At 34.6% G+C, this 17,286-nt stretch overlaps 3 protein-coding genes and 1 pseudogene across 4 annotated transcripts; 1 reads left to right on the plus strand and 3 right to left on the minus strand.

Moving 5' to 3' along the window:
• The first annotated feature begins 229 nt into the window (after positions 1-229).
• Positions 230-3,273, plus strand: LOC123881772 (transcription factor DIVARICATA-like). The gene is made up of 2 exons (XM_045930512.1): positions 230-1,549; positions 2,264-3,273. The coding sequence occupies exons 1-2, from the start codon at positions 1,131-1,133 to the stop codon at positions 2,763-2,765; spliced, it is 921 nt and encodes a 306-aa protein (XP_045786468.1). The 5' UTR covers positions 230-1,130; the 3' UTR covers positions 2,766-3,273.
• A 1,665-nt stretch (positions 3,274-4,938) lies between these two features.
• LOC123881774 (beta-glucosidase BoGH3B-like) lies at positions 4,939-8,896 on the minus strand. Of its 2 annotated transcripts, none has more exons than XM_045930515.1 (9): positions 8,517-8,896; positions 8,216-8,423; positions 7,342-7,432; positions 6,975-7,120; positions 6,493-6,736; positions 6,268-6,372; positions 6,002-6,184; positions 5,617-5,818; positions 4,939-5,531 (listed from the first exon to the last, which is right to left on the minus strand). In XM_045930515.1, the coding sequence occupies exons 1-9, from the start codon at positions 8,665-8,667 to the stop codon at positions 5,032-5,034; spliced, it is 1,830 nt and encodes a 609-aa protein (XP_045786471.1). In that variant the 5' UTR covers positions 8,668-8,896; the 3' UTR covers positions 4,939-5,031. The 2 variants fall into 2 exon arrangements, with proteins under 2 accessions (XP_045786471.1, XP_045786472.1); XM_045930516.1 differs by having other exon boundaries at positions 5,032-5,531; positions 5,646-5,818; positions 8,517-8,867.
• A 531-nt stretch (positions 8,897-9,427) lies between these two features.
• On the minus strand, positions 9,428-12,915 carry LOC123881775 (annotated as a pseudogene).
• Positions 12,916-13,685: 770 nt separating this feature from the next.
• On the minus strand, positions 13,686-17,286 carry LOC123881773 (putative disease resistance protein RGA4). Its single transcript, XM_045930514.1, has one exon. The coding sequence runs from the start codon at positions 17,032-17,034 to the stop codon at positions 13,990-13,992; it is 3,045 nt and encodes a 1,014-aa protein (XP_045786470.1). The 5' UTR covers positions 17,035-17,286; the 3' UTR covers positions 13,686-13,989.

The following is a 17,286-nucleotide window of genomic DNA, read 5'->3' on the forward strand; positions in this document are numbered from 1 at the left end:
TAAAGAGAGAACTTTTTGTTATAGTTGTAAGGAGGAGCAAGTCTTCTCTCTGGTGGACACAAACATTTGATGATACACATATTTGATAAAAATTAAAAATAAAAAAATAAATAATATTTATGTTTTAAATAATTAAATGATAAATATTTTTAAATGAGTGTAACTAAATTATAGATTTAAATGTTTATGACCCTAAGTATTTTTATACAAGTGCTACCCACAAACACATGATATCCAATCACATCACACCACCTTAATCACTTTCATTTTTCTTGATAGCTCCTTTTTTGTTACCAAAATCCATTTCTTCAAAATTACTTACTTGCATATCATTGGTTCTTTTCTATTTGAGGATCTTACCCTTTTTTTATGGTAGCTGAGTTGGTATTTTTATTTTTGCTGAGGTATAGAAACTGAAAAGGAAAAAAGAACAGTTTTTCTTTTAACATGCTTTTCTGTTACATAAATTATTGAGTCTCTTTGTTGTTTCCTAATTGGGTTTACACATTCATTCTGTTTACCTTATCCCTTTCTTTCTTCTCCTTTGCTTCTAACTGTTTTCTAAATTTGGTTAAGTTCTCTCAAGTTGAAGCTGCAGAAAAAAAAAACATTTTTTCTCACTAAAATATAATTTTATTTTTGCTTATAAGTAGTTTATAGCTTTTTAAATTCTGGGTTATTTTTAGTTTTCTTAGTTCAATTTTAATATCTAAAAGGGTAGTTCATTGGATTGCGATCTTATCTTATATTATAAGTGGTTTTAAGATTTTATTTTAACACCAATATAAGAGATAATAATCTTCTTTAAATATAGAGAATTTTCTCTCATTTTTTGATCAAGTGGGTCTTTTCTAGATTCTTTTATGTTAGGAGTGAGAAATTTTCTCACTCTTAACAAAAGGGTATTCTTATTCTTTTCAAAAAATTCTCGTGGTAGGTTCTTGTAAAATCTCCAACTTTGCTCTGTTTTCCTCTGTTTTTCTCTGTTTTTCTCTGTTTTTTCTCTGTTTTCTTCATGAAGTTTTAGTTTTTTAAGTGAGTTTCCTGGGCTTAGAACAAAAAACAAAGGTTAACTAAGTTGAAATTTGATTCTATAAAACAATAATTTATTATTGTGAAAAGTTGATTTGATGAAGTGGGAAATGGAAATTCTCCCTTCTACATCATTCACACCAAACACCAATTGGTGTATAGAAGATAACAATACAACAAAATGGACACCTGAAGAGAACAAGCTATTTGAAAATGCTCTTGCAGTTCATGATAAAGATATACCGGATCGATGGCATAGAGTGGCGGAAATGATACCTGGAAAGACGGTTGGTGATGTTATGAAACAGTACAAGGAATTAGAAGATGATGTTTGTAATATTGAAGCTGGATTGATTCCAGTTCCTGGTTATAATACTCCTACTTCACCTTTTACCTTAGATTGGGTGAATAGTTCTAGTTATGATGGATTCAAAGGTAGTGGAAAGAGATCTCCTATAGCTAGAGCAACTGAGCATGAAAGGAAGAAAGGAGTTCCATGGACTGAAGAAGAACACAAGTAAGATTTTACCTTTCAAATTTTTTGTTGTTATTTATCATTATCATTATTCTTGTTCAATTTAAATTTTTAAAATAGACAAATATTAGTATATTAGTTTTTATGGTAATATTTTTCCTGCACCGAGTTTGAACTCTGGTCCTTTAACTACTTTAACCCTTAGCTCAAACCAAATAAGCTACTAGTGTTTATGTTTAAGACATGGTGAGTATATGAAGATATATAGTATAGAATTAAAGGATGTGATATTTAAAGGGTAGGAACATTACTTATTTATGAAGATATTTAAAGGGTTGGATATTTCCAATTAGTACCAAGATCTTTTAGCTTTCATGATTTTTCATTAGGTTAGTGATAAAATCTAAATAAAGCTTATAAAATTTAGACAATCCTCCCTCCCCGTATAAGAGGAGAATGGATTTGCTGCTGTAATTGCGTGGGCCGTTCGATCTGAATCAACGGATAAGATTATTTAACTGTGTATTTAATCTGGATCGTCCGATCTAAATTTAATCTGGACCGTCCGCTACAACAGTGAATTCTGGTCTGTATAAGAGTATATTGTAGGGTCGAGTTACACCGAAGTTCTTCGATGTCATCTTAAGTTAGAATAGGTTATAATATAAGCTGGTTTTGTAGGGTCGAATTAGAGAAAAATCATCGGATGTCATCTTGAATTAGAGTTGAAAATTATATTGTGGATATTTCCTGCAGATTGTTTCTACTAGGTCTGAAGAAGTATGGCAAAGGTGATTGGAGAAATATTTCGCGCAATTTCGTCATCACAAGAACACCAACTCAAGTAGCTAGCCATGCTCAAAAGTATTTCATAAGACAACTTTCAGGAGGCAAAGACAAGAGAAGAGCTAGCATACATGACATAACAACAGTTAATCTCTCAGAAACTACAAGAACCTGTTCTTCAGAAGACACCAATAATACATCCACTTCACCACAGAATTCCATGTTACTCTCACACCACCAACAACAACCAAGTTCTACTACTACAAATTTTCATTGGAGGAATAATCAACAAAATGCTATGGCTTTCAATCCAGCACATGAACAAGTTTTTATGGCTCCTCATGGTGTTAATTCCTATGAGATTAAAATGCAGGACCAAAATTTTCAAAAGGGTCTTGTTAATGAGACTTCTTATCCTCACAATATGGTTTTCCAAATGCAACATTCATCACAACATTATTCACATGCATAAAGGATCATTGTAGTGAATTATTAAACTCAATAGTGCTTGCCTATGATTTTTCCAATGGTTTATGTGAATATCGTATGTTTTGAACGAATTCAACGATTATGCAAGAAAGACAAAGGATCTTCTCACGGTGATCGTGGATTGAGTGAAGAAAGGTTTTGCGAATGAAGGTGAATCTATGGCATTGATGGTTTAGTCCAGTGATGGGGTGTACATACCTGCATGCACTTCAACGCTCAGGTCAGTATAATGACTGAGGTGAGTGAGAGGCTGAGAATGAGACATACCTTAATTGGCGATGATGTAAGACTTGTATAATCACAAGGAGGTAATATTGGGATTGGACCAGTCCAAAAATCCGGTCTAAAACATCTTACGTTATAATTGTTAGTTCTTGGCATATAAACTTGTAGGAAGGTACAAATTTGTTTCTATGTAACCAATAAAACTTCCTTAAAGGAGAAGTCTCAATGCTAATAAGTCCTCAATGTTGATTTATGGGTGGTTATGATGTCTAAGAATAATTGATTTCAAGTGAAAGTTTATAATGGAATGTCAACTTAATAAATGCTTGAAATTTGAACAATATCAAGGCATGCATGTGAGTGGAAGATACTGTTATTGCTATTATTCAAACCAATTATTATTTGAGAAAGCATAATTTGATATGGACTTGTACTTCAAGTCCTATTCCTATATTGCAAGTAAAAAAAGTCATAATCCTATTTTGTTTGTTAATTAATCATTGAGAATACATGAGATCTTCTTTTCTAAGCAGAGGATATTCCTTCTAGGACAATTAATAATTATTTTATTAGAATATAATAATAGTATTTTATGGTATAAAGTAAGATTCAAGACTGGTGATATTGTAATTAAAAGAGATTCAAGAGTGATTAGATAGGCAATATATTCTTAAGAAAGTGAGTTATGTAGGGTTTTATTAATACTGTGTACACATTAGTCCAAATTAAGCATCATAGTCTTGTGTGATTCTATATGTACGGAGCCTACTCATTATTAAACATAATTTTTTTATATGTTTTACTGTTTCTCCACATCTTGGCTCAAATGAAGTCTCAAAGTTTCAATTAAGAACTAATGGCTAAACAAATAAACAAAAGTGGTTGATGAATTTCGGTTAAGGACGTTTGTTGGGGAAAACTTGAGTTTGAATCCTGATGATTGGAACAATCGTTAGTCAGACTTTATTTACCTTAAGGTCAAAATTTAGATAACTAGAGCTCGTTCCCTCGAGAACCGGACGCTTAAGACAAACAAATACTAATAATCGATACAAAGTAGGTCAATTTATGGCGCGCACGTAAGATAGTGTTATACCTGCACAAGTTTATATTTTACAATTGGATTCATAAATCCTACCATCGAATAGCGTTGTGCACCATAGAACTAGCCAATAAAATATTCTAAAGTTCTTAACAATTTTTTCAGTGATCCTTGCTTTCACCATCCCTGTACAATTTGCACAGCTTAATAAGCCTGTGGAATGAAGAATACATGGCTGATATAAGCCTAATGGACCTGCAACTAGCTTCCCTACAGTATAGGACAACACTAACAATTATCTTTTTCAAAAAGCAAAGCGTGATCTTGCAAGTTGCATGAAAAAGTATCATGGCCACTTTATTCTTATTTCCATTAAACACTTAAAATTATTTCAGTCAAGTAGACCCTATGATTCAAGGTTATCATAATTTATCTGTTAATTGTATGTTCAGTTGAAAAATTGTCAAATAAGTTAGTGCATGATTTATGATTACCTTACCACAGTCCATTACCACATTCACTAGCTAAATTTTATTTTCTTCCTTCTTTTACACAATTTTTAGGACTATGAACATGAAATATCTGTTGGAAATTCCGCCTTCATTGTGGTCCGCCCCCATCCGCCTAATTGCGGCATTTGGGTTGCCTTCATTGCAGCCTCCAACACCTTCATTGTGTTAGGTGTGAAAGGTTGGATTTAGTCCCACATTGCTTAGAGATATGGCCTGTGTAGTGTTTATATAGCTTGGGCAAACCTCTCTTTACAAAGTCGATTTTCTAAGGATGAGTTAGGCCCAACTCTCAATTGAATATCAAACATGAGAGGCTTTAGAAGGACCTCTTATCTTTATTCTCTCGCTCAAATTTTTGAATGCATGCAACCTTATTTGATTAACTAACTAAAATTAATAAAACCAAATGTCATGGACATAAAAATTGTAAAAGGCCAATCAATTGTACCATACATGCATAACTCAAATACTTAATCATGTGAAATCTCATTATTATAAGCTAGCCCATAACCAAGAGGGAATAAGGGATCATCACATGAATTCACTCCTTCAACAGGTTGATCAAGCTGTTCAACTCTTTTGAACCAAGTCATTGGTAGTTTACCCTTAAAGTCATGATCCCCAAAGATAACATCTGTGATTCCGTGTCCTTCAGTACCGGGCAACAATGCCGCAACAAGTGCTTCTATCTTTTCCAAAAAACTTTGTTCCAAGACCAAAGGTCTTCCAGATATCAGAATCACAAGTGTTGGGATTTTATCAGCAACTATGTCTACAATTCCAGTTCCATTAAATGGGATTACAAGTTCTTTATTATCACCTCCACATTCAGCATACGGGGCTTCGCCAATAGCTACAACGGCCAAAGAAAATTCATTACATTCTATGAATTCAGTTGATGGGCACTGCTCATATATAACTTCTGTTTCATGTCCCACAGCTTCCTTAACAGCATCCAAGATAGTCGTGCCTGATATTGTAAGAGCACAATAATCAGAAAATGAAGATTAATAAATGAATTTATAACATTAAGATTTAAACAAAAAACGGCTAACCAATTGTGATCTGGCCACTAGATCCATACTTAGTACGTGTCCATCCTCCACACTGATACCCGATATCATTAGCATGAGTTCCAGCAATAAGGATTCTCTTGGCGTTCCTATTCAACGGAATAAAAGGTTTACTAGGATCCTTTCCGTTTTTCAACAGAACCAAGGACTTTCGAACTGCTTCGCGTGCTAGATCTCTATGTATCTGTGAGAACAAATTGATCGAAAAACAAAACTATCATTTACAGCGAGTGCCAGATGGTATAAAGACTATAAACAAATTTATCCTATTTAAAAATGATATCTTATCTTAAATATTACCTATATTTAAATCTAAATTGATGGTCTATTTAAGCATATTATTCTTAACAAGCTGAACTTCACTTACCTTGCATCCTACTCTATCCAGCAAAGATCTGTCAGTTAAAGGAAACTCAAAAAGTTCAGCAATAAACTTCACTCTTAATATCCGCTTGACGGCATCATCAATTCTGGCTATTGGTACTTCTCCTGATTGAACTAGAGAAGTCAACTCTTCCATGAATTTTTCATATCTTAAAGGAACCATCACCTGCATAAGTTGACGGATATATAAATTTAAGATGAAATCGAGCGATCTATGTTAAAATATTATGGGGATTTGAAGATCTGTACCATGTCAATTCCAGCATTAATCGCAGTGGAGATGCAATAACGGTAATCAGATCCATAAGGTTGACATAATTCATCAATTCCCTCCCAGTCAGAAATCACAAATCCCTGCAGTGGAGCATTAGTCGTAACAAAATGATTTATTTGAATTCACAGATCAAAGAAAACACAAAATAGCTTCAATTATTTGATACGTCATTAGAAACTATCAATTTCCAGAAAATCTACCTTGAAGCCTAACTTTTCTTTCAAAATATCATTTATCAGATAATGATGACCATGGAGTTTGACTCCATTCCAGCTAGAATATGATATCATAATGCTTGAAACTCCCTGATCAATGCAATCCACATAAGGAGCCATGTGGATCGTCTCCAAATCTTGATATGATAATATAGTATTCCCCTCATTTACACCTTTTTCTGTGCCGCCATCTCCGACGAAATGTTTTGCACAAGCAATAACTTTGTTCCTGAAATATTAATTAGGTGTATGAAAATGATCTTGACAAAGATGTATATAGGTACTAATATACGTAGAAACCATCAAAAGGAAGAATATACATAGTGTTTTCCATCTACAGTCTATTCTCTATAAATTGTTATAAAACAGCAGTACTACCATAGTATTTTGTTCAGCAATTCAAGATTTCAAAAACCATTAACTTTTATAACCAATGGAAGTTATTTTGATGGATTCTGCCAACTTACCTCCCAGCGACAAATGGATAGCCCCTCGGATGTGTTTCAGGAGGTTGGCCTTGCAAGCCTGAAACTAAAGAAGTCATATTTCTGACTATTTCAGTGTCTTCACTGTAACTCTCGTAACATCTTCCCCATCTTGGATCTTTGCAGACCTGTCCATTCACATATCATAGCGAGTTCTAATTCAACCTCACAAAATCGGTTTGTAAGGTAGGACTAGGAGATGTCTCTCACTTATAAACATTTACTACTCTCGACAATTTTCTTTCAAGCAAGTTTTTGCACTTATGCACAATATAATCAGAAAATAGTATTAACAGAAAGCTTTAGTTAATCAGCATAAAAAATTAAGAAGTCGGTTATGATGCCTTACAGCCACACAAGGAGCACAAGTAAAGTGAGTTCCACTTGCTCTAAGTTCAAGTGATGTTGCCGCTCCAATTCTTTGTACTAAATCTGCATCTCTACAAGCACACCATGAATGAAAAATTAAAGCTTTTTAAAGATAAAAAGTATTATTTGTCAGGACAAAGTAAAAACACTATTTACTTGACCTTAAGGAGCTATCTATGGAAAAATCGGGTGTGACTTTTTATTGTGAATCAAAAAGAATAAACATATAACTTGGAACTATCTGATATTTGGGAGAAAATGCAGAAGACTCCTCAACTTTTCATTGTGACAATTAACCTTGTTAACATTGAAATGTCTAAATAACTACTCTCTGTTTAAGTATATAGATTACATTTCGAAAATTTCGGTTCCAAGCATAAATTGTTTTCTACAGTAAATTGCTAAATCTGTTCTTCAAGGATTAACATGAACACCAGTTCTATAAATATTTTTTACACTATTAATTTCTTAAAAATCTATAACATCCCAATGTTCATTGTTGTCCTGCACTAATATGATCGTATTATAGTATATTGCAGTTTCAAGAGACAAATTGTTGATAGATATATTAAAAAAGATTAACATGTTGATAGGAAAATACTTAGATCAGTGTTTTAAAAGACAGTTTGCGACAGAAAATGTGACTGCAACATCATCAATTTTTATGTCTGTCTTCGCAATTGCAACACAAACACAATTGGGCTGCATCAATCGTATATGACCATGCTTTTTCGCAATATTAAGGAATACGATAGACTTTGACTAGTACCGTGAGTTATAACCTTAGATTTAGTGTATCAATATAAGAGAATCAAGAAAGTAAAACAAAACAAAAGGATCGGTACACCACCAACCTGGTAGCTCCGAGGGAAACATTTTGAGGAAATATGGTAGTACCATAGACATTATTATTACCATGAACAGCATCAGTACCATAAATGATTGGTATGCCTAACCGTGATTCAAGTGCCAACTTCTGAAATCCATCTGCAATATCAGCCCAATCAGACGACACTTCCTTCTCGGATGTTGCACTCTTTGGCGGAGCACAGTATACACTCCCTTAGTTAAAGAAAACAAGGAGAGAAAAAAATGAGACAAGTTACTAAGAAATGGAAGTAGACAGAACAAGCACAAATGTAGATAGTATAGTACCAATGGTGAACTCTTTTAAGGCAGAAGGAGTAGCCACAGAACGCTCAATCTGAGTCATCTGACCAATCTTCTCTTTCAAAGTCATAAGAGAAATAAGGTTTTTGATGCGAGCTTCAACGGGTTCAGAGGGATTCATGTACACAGATTCCATGTAACCAACTTAGTTCTTGCTATATTCACTATGATGCTTGTTTACAGTTTCTGTTACAACAGAGTTGATGTCCAAATGGTGAAATTGAACAACCTTAATTTTTGGACTTAGTTCCAAGGCACACACTTTAATTAAACATTGAAAAGAAAGAAAAAAAGAGAAACTTTCGGCTGCATGTAAGTATTTAATTACTGAAGTTAATGACTTTTTCTGACTCAACTCAACCACCACCTCAAAAGGATATTATTAACAATAGAATATAAGTAATCAACCAATGCTACTTGTGTACTTAGGATATATTAGTATTTAATTAAACTAAAATGCAAAGTAGGGAATCTGTGTGGGAAACAAAGGTTCTACATTAGGTATCATCAAGGCTTGACATTATGAAACACAGAAATGAAAACCGGACACAACACTAACACATGTCGGATACCAAATATGTCTTCAATATGAAGTGTCGGTGTTACATAGTTTTGTTCAGAAGTGTCAAATAGTATCTAAAAATATTTGAAACACATTGGGAAGCATCTGATAAGTATCTATAAAAAAAACCTTTCTAAAAAATATGTAAAAGAAATTGGGATGTGGGGGAAATTGTCTAGAAGTATCCGGGGAATATCGAACAACGGTTTGATACCTGTACGACACCGACACTTTCCAATTTTGGAGAATTCAGACTTCATAGATCAGAAGTCTTGTCAGGATAAAAATAGTGAAATTCACAAGTTTGCAATATCCAATAGATGAAATGGGATACAAAAATAAGCAATTAAGGCCATCTTCAAAAAATGCCCGTGAATGCATACAATCTTATTCGAATGATCAAATTTCATGAAAGCAAATGTCATGGACTTACAAATTGTAAAAGACAAACCATTTTTACCATACATGCATGAAATGTTCACAATCACCTTACATTGAATCCTTAAACAAATCTTTGGGAACTTAAGTACTTAATCATGTGAATTCTACAAATTAAAAGTTAGCCCGTAACCAAGAGGGAATAAGGGGTCATCACATGAATTCACTCCTTCAACAGGTCGATCAAGCTGTTCAACTCTTCTAAACCAAGTCATTGGTAGTTTACCCTTGAAGTCATGATCCCCAAAGATAACATCTGTGATTCCATGTCCTTCAGTACCGGGCAACCATGCCGCAACAAGAGCTTCTATCTTTTCCAAAAAGCTTGGTTCCAAGACTAAAGGTCTTCCAGATATCAGAATCACAAGTGTTGGGATTTTATTAGCAACTATCTCTACAATTCCAGCTCCATTAAATGGGATTACAAGTTCTTTATTGTCACCTCCACACTCAGCATAGGGCGCTTCGCCAATAGCAACAATGGCAAAAGAAAATTCATTACGTTCTATGAATTCTGTTGATGGGCACTTCTCATATATAACTTCTGTTTCATGTCCCACAGCTTCCTTAATAGCATCATAGATAGTTGTGCCTGAAATTGAAAGAGCACAATAATCAGAAAATGAAGAAAGTTAACATAACTCTTGCTCACACAAGAGTTGATATAAACTCTTCAGAACAGCGACATTTTTTCATATTTGACATACCAACAATGCATAACATTAGAAATGAAACAGAACTCCTCAAAATACGAAAAGAGGGGGAAAAAAGCTAACCAATTGTGATCTGGCCACTTGATCCGTACTTAGTACGTGTCCATCCTCCACATTGATACCCGATATCATTAGCATGAGTTCCAGCAACAAGGATTCTCTTGGCGTTCCTATTCAATGGAATGAATGGTTTACTAGGATCCTTTCCGTTTTTCAACAAGACTAAGGACTTTCGAACTGCTTCGCGTGCATGATCCCTATGTATCTGTCAAAACAATTTGATGGTAAAATAAAACTATCACTTATAGCATGTTAACAACTTAAAAGAATTCAGCTTAATTATACATTGGTTTGTATTATATAATTAAAAAAGATTATTTGAATGCAGCCTTGGTACTTGGTCACTAAAAGTTGAATTTCAATTACCTTGCAACCAACCATATCCAGCAAAGATGTGTCAGTTAAAGGAAATTCAAAAAGTTCAGCAATAAACTTCACTCTTAAAATCCGCTCAACGGCATCATCAATCCTGGAAATTGGTACTTCCCCTGATTGAACTAGAGATGTCAACTCTTCCATGAATTTTTCATATCTTAAAGGAACCATCACCTGGATATGTTCACTAGTATTTAAGTTTAAAATGAAATCAAGCAATGTGTGTTAAACTATTATGGGATATGAAGATCTACACCATGTCAATTCCAGCATTAATGGCAGTGGAGATGCAATAACGATAATCTGATCCGTAAGGTTGACATAATTCATCAATTCCCTCCCAATCAGAAATCACAAATCCCTACAGTGGAGCATTGGTCATAACAAACTGTTTTATTTGAATTCACAAATCAAAGAAACTGAAAAACAGCTTAATTATGCTATGAAGTATCTTTAACACTTCTCTTGAATATCTGAGGTGATTCTTTCACTTAGATTCAATAAAACAGTGTTTTTTCTTTCTTTTCTTCTTCCTGATCTAAATTACAGGTCCTATTTGATAGTATAACTTTAAACAATAAATGAACAGTTTTAACAAAGCAATTTGACTATTTTAGCCATCAACAAAAATCAATTTCTAGAAAGTCTACCTTGAAGCCTAGCTTTTCTTTCAAAATTTCTGTTATCAGAAAATGGTGGCCATGGAGTTTGACTCCATTCCAGCTGGAATATGAGACCATAATGGTTGAAACACCTTGTGCTATGCAATCCACATAAGGAGCCATGTGGATCATCTCCAAATCTTGATATGATAGTATAGTATTCCCCTCATTTACACCTTTTTCCGTTCCTCCATCTCCAACAAAATGTCTTGCACACGCAATAGCTTTGTTCCTGAAGTACTAATTAGATGTATGAAAGTGATTTTGACAAAGATGTATGGATACTACTAAAAAAAATTTAAAAGTAAAATGGTGGAAGAAAAACTGTTGTCCTCATGCCGACCTACCTCCCATCCACATGTGGATAGCCCTTTGGATGACATTCTGGAGGTTCGCCTTGCAAGCCTGAAACATAGCAAGTCATCTTTCTTACAATTTCAGTGTCTTCGCTGTAACTCTCATAGCATCTTCCCCATCTAGGATCTTTGCAAACCTATTCATTCGCATATTCAAGTAAGTTCCAGTCCATTGATCTATTAGCTAAGCAAAGAACTTGACACATTTCTAGTTCGTTAACAAATTCAGAAGTTGGTTAAATGCCTCACAGATACACTAGGAGCTAAAGTATAGTGAGTTCCACTTGCTCTAAGTTCAAGTGATGTTGCAGCTGCAATTCTTCGAACTAAATCTGCATCTCTACAAGCACACCATAGAAAATATGCAAATTAAAGGTTTAAATAAAAATAAATAAATAAAAAAAAAAGACAAGAGGAAAAGCTCGAACCTAGTTGCTCCGAGTCCAACGTTGTGAGGAAATATAGTAGAACCATAGACGTTATTATTACCATGAATAGCATCAGTTCCATAAATGATTGGTATACCTAAGCGTGACTCAAGCGCCAACTTCTGAAACCCGTCTACCATATCAGCCCAATCAGATGACACTTCCTTCTTAGAAGTTGGAGCACAGTAGACACTCCCTTAGTTAAAAAAGACGGATAAAAAATGAGAGACAAGTTCGTAAGAAATGAAAGTAATAAGAAGAAGCAGAAGCACAAATGTATCTAGGATAGAGTACCAATGGTGAATTCTTTAATGGCAGAAGGAGTAGTAACAGAACGTTCAATTTGAGTCATCTGACCAATCTTCTCTTTCAATGTCATAAGAGAAAGAAGGTTTTTGATGCGAACATCAATATGGGTTCAGAGGGATTCATATACACGGAATCCATGTATATTCACTGTTAGTTTAACACCTATACTTAGTTCTTTCTTGCTTGCAGTTGCTGCAGAATTGATGTCCAAATGCTTAATTTATGAACTTAGCTACACACTTTAATTAATTGAACATTTATAAAAATGAAACTTTCGGCTGCATGTAAGTATTTAATTACTGTAGTTAGTGACTTTTTCTGGGGCAACCACTATCTCAAAAGGTGGTTCAGATTGAAAAATTTAATATTAACAATAGGATATATATTAGTATTTAAACAAAAAGTTCCTAAGTAACAGAAGAAATTTTATCCAAATTTCAGGTTGCGTCCCTTCAAAAATGAATACTCTCTATGGACTTAAATATAAACACAAAAGTATATGCACTTGGTTCACATTTGAACCAACCCCATATACTTTTTTTTGCTCATATTTAAGTCCCGAATAATAAAATATAAGCAAAACTTGATCAAATTATGCAGATTAAGAAAGGTAGTTGATCACATTTAACATATGCAATCTCAACAATAAAAATTAAGTCTATTGTCTACAGTACGATCTAAAACTAAATAACTTACATCATTGAAAATACAAAAAATTAAATTAAATGAGAAGGTATTTTAGAGATATTATCAATAAATATGAGGAATGTGTTAAATATTTTCTTTTATTTCATTCTAAATCTACAATGTAAAATTTGCTTATATTTCATTTCAGATGGAGCAGCTACAAGTCATCTGTGTGTTGAAGTTATCTATAGCTGCAATGACGGTGTTTATGGCAAAAGTTGCTGAATTTTATCCAGAACTTTCATGTGCCGATGCAGTTACCTCACAATTGCTAGATGTAATGACAATGAATTGAAACACTCTAAGGAATTGGAACAATGACTTCTAGATTCAGAATTGGCTATTAACATAGCAGAAACTAACCACTAACATTTATCATTAGTAGTCCAATTACATGAATAGCTATGCCACACGGTTTAAGAGTGTATTATTATAGATGGAATAGAATAACTGTTTAATTTACAAAATCTTATTTGTACACCTTCTCCCTCTATGAAAATTAGTAATTATCCCATACATTACATGCTATTATAAAAGAAAAAAAATATACAAATCAGAACATAGTTATTCAAGAAATATATTGCAGCATCTCAACTACCACAGCTGCATGAACTTACAAAATGATTGCAACTTTGACTTGGTAATAGATTACAATGCTAACCAAACATGGAAAATTTGGGAATACAGAAACATACAAAAGATGTTACTGCGTAATAAGAAACACAATTTCAAGAAGGGGGAGAGAGATCCATACAGTATTGGACTGGGTGGAAATGTGGCAAATGGGAATCAGCAACAGATTGTAGAAGCATATAATACGAAAAAACAAGTCGAAACCATACTCTTCCAAAGTGTCTGCTTCTTCACTCTAATCAATATTTAAATTAGGAATGTGTGCTATCTTGTCCCAGTCCTTCCCTATTTCCTCCTTGCATCGCTCCTTTAATATCGGGCAACCACGAATATGCAGAACCTCCAGTGAAGTGAGATGTCGAATACTTTCTGGCAAGGATCTCAATCTTACACATAGATCAATCTTCAAAGTTCGGAGCGATCTAAGGCCTTCCCAAATTTTCTCTGGTAGAGACTCAAGCTTACCACAATAAGATATTTGTAGATGCTCCAAAGCTGGGTTGAAAAAATCATTTGGAAATTCCTTCAATTCTGTGAAACCAATTATTTTTAGAGTATGAAGACAAGTCATGTTTCTCAATATCCCCTCTCGGAAGGATTTCATGTCTTCATTTGCATCAAGTTGAAGAGTTGTAAGACCACAAAAACTAGAGATTGACGACAACATCTCGTTGTTACATCCAAACACAAAGAGGTATTTAGCAGATGGAAGGCATGGCAATGCAAGTTTAGGGCAACAGTTGATGGTCAAATTAGAAAGACGGGGGAACATCTCCTTTCTATCCACTTTCAACAATCGCTCTAAGTTCGGTAACCTATGTAATGAGAGTTTCTCCAGGGATGGAAAAGCCCTCACCTCACCATTGAGAGAGTCATCATCATCCATATACTGCAGATTATCCATATTAAATAATTCAAGGTTTTTCAGAAATGGTAGATTACCTATGGGTGGAAGTCGTATGCAGTTCGTGCAACAACGAAATACTACAGAAACTAAACTACTCAGTATTCCAATCCAAGTTGGGAAGAATAATCCATCATAGAAACATATTGTCAAGCTCTTGACATTTGAGTGAGGTTGAAGCACTTCGAGTACTTGTTTAGGACTAATAATAGGTGTCTTGGTTTCACCACTATTTCCCCATGACAAGCATAATACCTGGAGGTCTGTTTTGCCCATCAAATTTGCATCTTGAGCATCAGATAAACTAATGACATTTTTAAGGCCTTCTATGCTTAGTTTTCCTCCAAGCTTTAGATCATGTAACTCTCTTAAGTTGTGTCCTGTCTCTAAACCAACAATGTATACACTTAATGTTCTTAGGCAAGATAATTTTCCAATGAAAGGAGACACACGAGACAATGACAAACAGTTTTGAATGATAAGATGTCTGAGATATTTTAAGCGAGTTAAGTGTTTCGGTAGACAACTCAGCTTTAAAAAACATTTCAATTTCAAAATTTCCAATTTCTGCAAGTTATAGATTGAGTCAGGAATGGTTTCTATACCATCAAAATCATAAAGCTCCAAATACCTCAAATGTATTAAACTTCCGCATGATGATAACTTGAAACTGCTTGTGCATAAAACCCGAAGAGAACGACTGGTTGGGAAGTAAGTAAAAAGTTTAGGGTTGTAAAAATTTAACTGATACCATGTTCGCAAGGATTCAACTTTTTTGAACGCATCCCCATCAAATGATAACATTCCAGCCGGTTTAAAACTAATATGGTGAGTGCTCTTTGACAAACCAGTCACGTCTCCATTTTCTAAAAACAGACATTCTGATCCCATAACTGATTGAGCAAGATCATGGACAAGATCGTGCATTTTGAAACAGATGTCTGCCGAATAATCATTCATCTTGATGTCTTGGAAGAATGACTTTTGGCACAATTCATTCCAAATCATATTTCCAACATCTTCTACATCCAAATTTTTCCTTGATGAAATGAACCCATTGGACATCCAGAGATAAATCAAATCTGCCTTCACAATTTCGGTATCTTTAGGATACATGGCACAAAAAGCAAAACACTGCTTTAAGGTCGGTGTTAAATATAAGTAGCTCAAACTCAAGGCGGGCAAAATATAATTCTGATCTGGTAAAGACCAAAGCCGGTTCTCCTTAACTTCAAGCCATTCCTTTTCTCCACTCCTTGATCGCATTATACCTCCCAATGCTTGTGCCGCAAGAGGCAATCCCCCACACTTCTTTACTATCTCCTTGCCTATTGCCTCTAGCTCTTCCTGCTCTCCTTTGTCGTGTCCAAATGCATATTGTTTAAACAACAACCAACATTCATTATCAGAGAGACCAGATAAATGATGAAATTGGCATGTTCCCATGATTGCCGCTACATCCTTATCACGAGTGGAAACCAAAATGGAAGAACCTTTGGATCCACACGACAATACAGATTTCAACTTATTCCATTTCTCTGGGCTTAATCCAAATTCTAATCCTTGATTTCTATTCCATACATCATCCAAAACTAACAAATATCTTTTACCTTGCAAGAGTTCTTGCACTTTTCTTTCAAACACATCTAAATCCAAGGCATCACATTTTTCTCTAGTTATAGATTCTATAATGGAACACAAAATCCTCTTGACAGAGAAAATCTCAGAAACACAAACCCAAACTTTTGTATGAAAATTGCTACTCACCCTATGATCATTGTAGACAAATTGAGCAAGTGTTGTTTTTCCAACACCACCTAAGCCGACAATTGGATAGACAGAAAGGAAGTCAGAGTCCCTTACTTGGGTGAGAAGAAACTCAACAATCTTCTCTTTATCATCTTCTCGTCCGTACACTTTTGGTCCAGCAATAGTCGAACTAGTTTGGCGCCATTCAGCCACTTCAATTGGCCATTCTCTAACATTAACACCCACTCGTAGAACGAACTTGTTCTTACTTTCAGCAATTTGATCAAATCTCTTTGTAATCTCTTTAAACTTGTTGCCAATGTTGTAGCGAAACATAATGTTCTTTGGTTTTAAAGAGGATGCACCCTTAAGTCGATTGGATTGAATGGAACATTCGTCAAGCATATCATCGAGCACATAAACTGCGTCTTTGAGCTGTTGTAGCCATACCTTAATAGAGCTGTCTTTGACTTGTTTTTGCTCAGCGTCTTCAAGAACGGCGTTGATGAGTTCTAAGGTATTTGACAGATTTTGAGCTTTAGATTTGATTCTAGAAATGGTGGAAAATTCATTACGAAGCAGAGATACTAGGTTCTCAAGCACAACTTCAAGTAAAGCCTCAACCATTTTATATGAATGTTTAAATTGGAAACTTGTAAGAATCAAATTCAGATTTTGTTGTTGTGAGTTGTGACAGACAAGTCTTTGGTTTATTTGATGTTGTTATTATTGCCACTTGTTAGTTGGTTAGTTAGTAAGCAAGAATGGTTGGTTAAGGAAGATTAGTATGCTCGGTTGGTTGTCTATGCTGGGCCCGTGATTTTTATATTGTCAAAACTAGTGTAACCCGTGGGAGTATGGGACACTTCAACTTTCAAC

This window comes from Trifolium pratense, linkage group LG4 (assembly GCF_020283565.1).
Source record: "Trifolium pratense cultivar HEN17-A07 linkage group LG4, ARS_RC_1.1, whole genome shotgun sequence".
Lineage (NCBI taxonomy): Eukaryota > Viridiplantae > Streptophyta > Magnoliopsida > Fabales > Fabaceae > Trifolium > Trifolium pratense.